Below are 6,660 nucleotides of genomic sequence, written 5' to 3'. Positions count from 1 at the left end.
AAAATGTGCAACCAATCTTTAAAAATTCTTTTGAAAAGTGATTTTTTTTTTAATTAAATTAATTAAATAAATTGGCAAGATTTTCAGAAAATACCTCGCAACCAGATAATTTAATGAAGGAATTCATCAACTAAAGGGACTGGCAACTTAATTTCCAGTGACCCTTCGTTAAAAAAGTGTTAAATTCACAATAGTACCCTTCATATGGGTAACAATTAGAAACATATCCTAAAAAGTGCTGAATTCGGTGAAGTAACTTTTTGTCTCTGTTGCAAAAACCCGCAAGTCGCTTACATAGGGAAATCACAACTGTAAATTTTCAGATGAAAAAAAAAACAAGGATATCTTCAAATTAAAAAAGCGGGAAAAAATTCTAGCTGGATTCAAATAAATATTTGATACGAATTCGGTTAAATTATTAGTTAAACGCTTTTCAGAGTTTGGTAGAAAAAATCAAATTAGATTAAAATTTCGAAGTTTTTCCCTGTTCAATGTTCCAGGAAGACAAAATATGATATAGCTTTGACAATGATCTGATTTTTATAGATATAATTCTGACTAATTTTCTTATAGCCTTGTCTGATCTGGTTTTTAATAATAAGATTTTCTGATATAGCTGTTTCAAATCTGGAATTAATAAAATATCTAGAGGTCCAAATATCTGCTAGCCCTTGTCATCCTAAACACAAATATTTAAACAATGATAGAAAAATTTAACAAATTTTCTTACTTGGACATTTTTTTTTAATTAAAAAATAAACTTCAACGAGGCCAGATTTTCTTAAAATAGTTGGATCTTTAAGGATTCGGCACTTTAACATCATAATAATGGATGGACGAGGATTTCGAGGTGGCTCGGACTAGAAATAAGGAAGATACGACTTGGACGAAAAATTGTTGTGGTTGGCCTTTTCCTCCCCTCCCTCAACTCTTGACTTTTTATTTACCTTATGGCTTAAGTTTATAGAAAGACTTGATTTCAGAACATCTTTCACCATTTTGAACTCCAGAGCAAGCTCTTCAGCTTTTTTCTATTCATCACGGTTTTGTCAAAAATATAAATTTTTTCCTGTTAAAAATATTTAAAAAGTCCTAAATGGTTCATATATATATATATATAGGCAGACAAGGGTATTGAACCCCCCTTTTCTCATCTAGAGATACCACCTGCCGGCCGCGGGGTGCAGTTTAAAGAGCTGTATAAAGGACAGCTGGGGTAAGATCGATGCTGGATACAGGAGTGAAACGGCAATTATCTTACAGGCAAAGACAGCAGATCATCTACCATTTTATCCCCAGGACTCCCCAGTTAGCACTAAGTCGAAAGGAAATGTATTCGCCATAGGCGAATGTCATGTTTATTCAGATCAACCTTAGTTGGTCAAACACAAAGCGTTTGTATCGTTATAATGTAAAATATAGTTTGTGTGAAATCATGCTTTATTATTCCACTCAATCTTGGCTTTTTAATACTGAATTCTTTTCAAGTCTATATAAACATTTCATCTTTTTTTTATTTGCAAACTTTTAAATATCAGAATTTTGTTTATTGAAGGGACTGTCGTCGTAATATCAAGTGACCTAACATTTAAAAAGAGGGGCATGCCCAATTCACAATGATACCCTTTAGAACCTTTTTCTGATCACTAGTGTCAGAGATATCGACGTTATTCTAAATTGTTTAATTCTTACAATTTCCTCCATTGTTTCTGAAGCACAAATGCTCAAGTCGTTTAATAGAAAAACCACAATCAAAAATAATTTTTATGAGAAGATGATAAATATCTCATGCATCATTGTTCAGATAAAGCTTTTGTGGGTGCCAATGTAAATCAAACATGCCAATCTATAAATGGAGAGTCACCAAAAATTACGTCTGTTGAAAAACATAAACAAAATTTAGCCCTAATCCAACTAGAAGCAGAAAACGATGAATAAATAAGTATTATATCTCATTTATTCAGATTATTTGACAGTGTTCCTGGTGTGTATTGGTTTGATCAAGAATTGATTCTATATCAGACAGATATCCATTTAACCTAGAAAAAAGTTTAGACCTTTGAATACCTTCTTTCAATCTAATCCTTATATCTTTGCAACATGATGTCGTACACCTCAAACTATGAATTCTGATAGATAAAATATCATAGTAACAAATAAGCTAAACAAAATTAGGTAAACAAGATATAAAGATTTAAAAATTTTAGGTTGAGACGTTTTAGTAGTTTCAGCAGGTTTAACTATTGGTAAAAAAGGTAAAAATTGAACTACTAGAAAAGCGTTTTTAGAAATTTGTCCGGGGGGGGGGTTGAATTTATTTTCTGTCCAGGGGGAATCAGAACCCATTAGGGCCTGAAAACCCTGGAAATCATAAATCTCACTGATCCAAAGGGGGCTGAGCCCCCATAGCCCCCCTGAATACGCATTTGACTCCTAGTCTCGATACAAAAACCGCAACCTTTGATAAAACAATAAAGTTTTTGAAATTCGAAAATATACAGAGTGTCAAATATATATTCATTTTTTCTTATAAACGGTTAGAGTTTTTAAAGAAAATTATTTTCAAATGAAACCCATGGACCATGAATATTCTTTTGTTGTTCAAGCTCAAATTGATTACTTCCATCTTCTCAATGTTTGAGAAAATGGTTGAGGTTGGGATTTTTAGGAAAATATATCGATTTTTGTGTGTGCCAACTAAATGACCCCGGGGAAGTTCAGAACCGAAAAATGTTGACAAAAAAACTGAAAAGTTGACATATTTTTTCAAAAATACACACCAATGATAACAGAAAATCCACGATAAATAGAATTTGACAATTACGAAGAAAAACTTTCGGTTTGAAGAGCAGCATTTATAACAATGTATATTAAGCATAATATTGAAAGTTTTATTTACGCACCGAGGCTTTAAAGTTTAAAGATGTTTTTCGTGGAAATAGCAAAAGTTTGCGATATTTAAATTCTCTAGGTCTAAGCGTATAACTGACCTGTTAACTTTCTGATGCTCTTGATATAGGGTCATTCAATCCTTCAATCTATGATTGTAGGCTTAAGCTCCCTTCCGTTTAAGTTCCAATGAATCACCCAGTTAAGTGCATAGTGTAAATTCAGGGGTGGGAAACAAGCCTATGACGGTCCGCCATCGATCCTTCTGTACACCCTCAGATACCTCTGAGCCCAAAATTTAAGACAGTGTACCGTTATGAAAACCAGTTTTGGAATTCGGGAATCACGAATGGGGTTAGGCAGTTATGTGGATATCAGTATTTTTGTTATGAAATATTTTTTTTATTCAGTTTCTTCATATTCTCCATTTGTTTCAAATCTCTTAAATCAAAATCTACACAAATGTTAAGACCCCAAAAAAGAAACTCGGGAGTTTAATTCAACGATATTCTTTAAAATTTCGGGCTCAGGTGTATACTGTACATAAATCCATTTAACTAAATAAGTTGATTTTCAACCTACTGGTGTAACAATTTGCTTTTTAATAGAATCGAAATATTAGAGTGCTTAAATGTCGTCTTCTAATTCTATAGTTTTATAGGTATCACTGTAGACAATAAATTAATAATTGCAACCTGTTTGGATCGCAGTGGAGACTTTCCTTTTAATAGAGAAAAACATTCTGGACTCCTTGGTTCATCAAATCCGCCAGATCATCTCAGCTGAAAGTTTAGTTTTTTCATTAACTTTCATATTTAATTTTTTTAACATATATATATATATAATTTTACCCAGTTAGTAAAATATGTTCATATTTTGTTAATTATATCATAATACAACGGTTAATAAACTCTATATAAAATAATTATTACGCTTATCACAATAATTTGTTAACTAGTCACTGGTTTCATATCCAATAATCATATCATATAATGCTCTAGCCATGAATAATCAATTTTTTTTTACATTTAAATTGTTAATTTTGCGGTGTATCACTTTTCAAACTTTGACAAAATAATCAAGCTATTGCGCAACAACATTTTAAATGCTGCGTTCATTTCTCCGGCATTTTGATTCCATACAGTAGACGCTCCTCATACTTCCGGCACGCAGTCAGAAAGGTTTCCATTTCTGCACATAACCGGTTCTTAATCCAGCCGTGGAATAGTTCAGATGAGGCCAGAACATTCTGGAAGGAAGAAAATTCCAGATCGGGTTTCCCCAAAGCTAGCTCACCAATGTAACCATTCTAAACACAATTTTGTTTGTTATTTTGGTGGATTATAAGAGAGAAGTCAATTTTTTGTCACACTTAAGTCATTTGAATTTGTTCATATTAAGATCGCATTTTGGACGTTACAGCGATTTTCGTTGGGTTAAGACAAACAAACAAAACAAACAATTAACCATCATTCCGTAGAAGTCAGGACTGACTGAAAATAAAAAAAAAGTTGTTAGTTTTTTATTTGCTAAGTTTTTCATAATTTCATGTCATTTCCCAGAATCATGAAATTTGAGTAGTTTCCTATAATAGTATTTAGAGCATATAAAAAGAAAACTCGAGTCTTGATTTAATTCAAAAATAAAAAATAGAACCTGAAGAGTGATGAGTATGTCTGAAGGAGCATAATGTGTTGCATTCTTTAAAGAGATCACATTCGTTTCTAATTCTTCCGCGGGAGAAATCTCAAATCTTAGAGGAAATAATTTTAAGTTGAAAGATTGGTGACATTATCTTCAAGTTGAAAGATTGGAGGACATTATTTTAAAGTTGAAAGATTATCTGACATTATTTTTAAGTTGAAAGATTGGAGGACATTATCTTTAAGTTGAAAGATTGGAGGACATTATCTTTAAGTTGAAAGATTGGAGGACATTATCTTTAAGTTGAAAGATTGGAGGACATTATCTTTAAGTTGAAAGATTGGAGGACATTATCTTTAAGTTGAGAGATTATCTGACATTATCTTTAAGTTGAAAGATTGGAGGACATTATCTTTAAGTTGAAAGATTGGAGGACATTATCTTTAAGTTGAGAGATTATCTGACATTATCTTTAAGTTTAAAAATTGGAGGACATTATCTTTAAGTTGAGAGATTGAAGGACATTATCTTTAAGCTGAAAGATTGGAGGACATTATCTTTAACTTGAAAGATTGGAGGACATTATCTTTAAGTTTAAAGATTATAGGACATTAGCTTTAAGTTGAAAGATTGGAGGACATTATCTTTAAGTTGAAAGGTTGGAGGAAATCATTACATGAAAAATTGGAGGAAACAGTTTTGTTAAGCATTAAGAATAATTTCAAGAGAGAATTTCCATTTTAAATTAATTTCCTTTTCATGGTTTCCAGGTTCTTCTCTCCCTGGAACTTTTCCATATTCACGAAGAGTAAATTCTTCCTCTCAAAGTCTATTGTATCCTGTCTACAAACACAAAGACAAATAATATCCTTTGGTTTGATGTTATAAAAAAATCATTTTATGGAACCTCAAATGACTAAGGAAATTTTATATTTTATGGTCGATCAGAGCTCAAAAATGTTTCTCAACTTTGTTTTACAAACTTGAATAAGTCCAAACAGGGAAGTCGGCCAAGTTGTTAATGATATCATTTTAAAATGTACGAAAAATAGGCTTGTAAATAGTTCAATATCATTAATGCAAATAAATTAACAAAAATGACATTAAAGTCTAAAACTGGGATTAACTATTATTGTTCACAAAATCGGATAAAAAAACAGTAAAGTTTAGACGAAGGGGGTGGTGGGGGCGGGAGTAATATTAAGAGGTTCTGCCCAATAGACCCATTAAATAAAATTCTGCCCAACAGACCCATAAAATAAAATTACCTAACAGGAAACATCCATGAGTCTAAGGCCACACCTCCTTTAAATCGTTTATCCTGAGACAGGGTTCGTATTGTTGTAGCTCCGCCCATAGAGTGTCCTGATAAGAAATACAAAGTGCTAACAGGGGCGTAGACAACAATTTGTCCAGATGGGAGGTGGGGCTTAACAGTTGTTTCTTTTTTTTCTTTCAACGAGCTAGGGGGGGGGGGAGCTGAGCCCCCAATAGGGCCCCGTGTCCCATGTATGAGTGCAAAAGGTCTGCTGGATCTTAATAAAATATTAACAAAGATATATTTGAAAAAAAACTAAATGTTCGCCAAAAACAAAGATAAGTGTTCTTCTTTGCATAACCAATAAGCAGACATCTATATGTAAGGTTAATTAAGGCTCCTAAAGATTCGATATACAAAACTTACACAAATAGAAAAATAATTAAATAAAATTTCATGTTTAAAATTGACACACGCTGAAAGTAAATATGAAAATTACAAAGTGTTGAAATTTAGAGCCTTACTTTAAAACTTGCAATAATTTGTTACAACAACTTTACAGAAAAGTTCTGGAAATTTTACTTTACCACGGGTAGAGGGAACCCGTAATTAAGTAAAAATTTTAATTTTTCCGAAATAGGGTCGGTATTTAAATCTGTTGGGGGAATCATAGGTCGGTAATATTGGATATATTACCGACCTATGACTTTCTCAACAGAGTTATTTAACGTCCCTTGGGACAATTAAGTAAAATAACAACCTGCTTTATAGTGAAAAATTCGCGCATTTGCCTCTCAAAAAAAACGATGAAATTGAGTACAACTACTTTTTCGGGAAAATAAAATTTTACTTGACCACGAGTTCCCCTG

The 6,660-nt window shown here is 32.4% G+C and overlaps 1 protein-coding gene and 2 long non-coding RNA genes across 3 annotated transcripts; all 3 read right to left on the bottom strand.

The window, feature by feature from the left end:
* Window positions 1–226: 226 nt before the first annotated feature.
* LOC111711388 (uncharacterized) lies at window positions 227–1,033 on the bottom strand. The gene is made up of 2 exons (XR_002767241.1): window positions 948–1,033; window positions 227–679 (listed from the first exon to the last, which is right to left on the bottom strand). It is a non-coding gene; the product is annotated as an uncharacterized LOC111711388 (long non-coding RNA).
* A 948-nt stretch (window positions 1,034–1,981) lies between these two features.
* On the bottom strand, window positions 1,982–3,026 carry LOC111711389 (uncharacterized). The gene is made up of 2 exons (XR_002767242.1): window positions 2,991–3,026; window positions 1,982–2,039 (listed from the first exon to the last, which is right to left on the bottom strand). It is a non-coding gene; the product is annotated as an uncharacterized LOC111711389 (long non-coding RNA).
* Window positions 3,027–3,916: 890 nt separating this feature from the next.
* LOC111711387 (platelet-activating factor acetylhydrolase) lies at window positions 3,917–5,924 on the bottom strand. The gene is made up of 4 exons (XM_023485730.1): window positions 5,802–5,924; window positions 5,287–5,376; window positions 4,546–4,642; window positions 3,917–4,198 (listed from the first exon to the last, which is right to left on the bottom strand). Exons 1-4 carry the CDS (start codon window positions 5,888–5,890, stop codon window positions 4,004–4,006), a joined length of 471 nt encoding a protein of 156 aa, XP_023341498.1. The 5' UTR covers window positions 5,891–5,924; the 3' UTR covers window positions 3,917–4,003.
* Between the last annotated feature and the right edge of the window lie 736 nt (window positions 5,925–6,660).

The sequence above is a fragment of the Eurytemora carolleeae genome, unplaced genomic scaffold, assembly GCF_000591075.1.
Source record: "Eurytemora carolleeae unplaced genomic scaffold, Eaff_2.0 scaffold1160, whole genome shotgun sequence".
Classification (NCBI taxonomy): domain Eukaryota; kingdom Metazoa; phylum Arthropoda; class Copepoda; order Calanoida; family Temoridae; genus Eurytemora; species Eurytemora carolleeae.
This window is presented reverse-complemented; position numbering and strand designations above follow the sequence as displayed.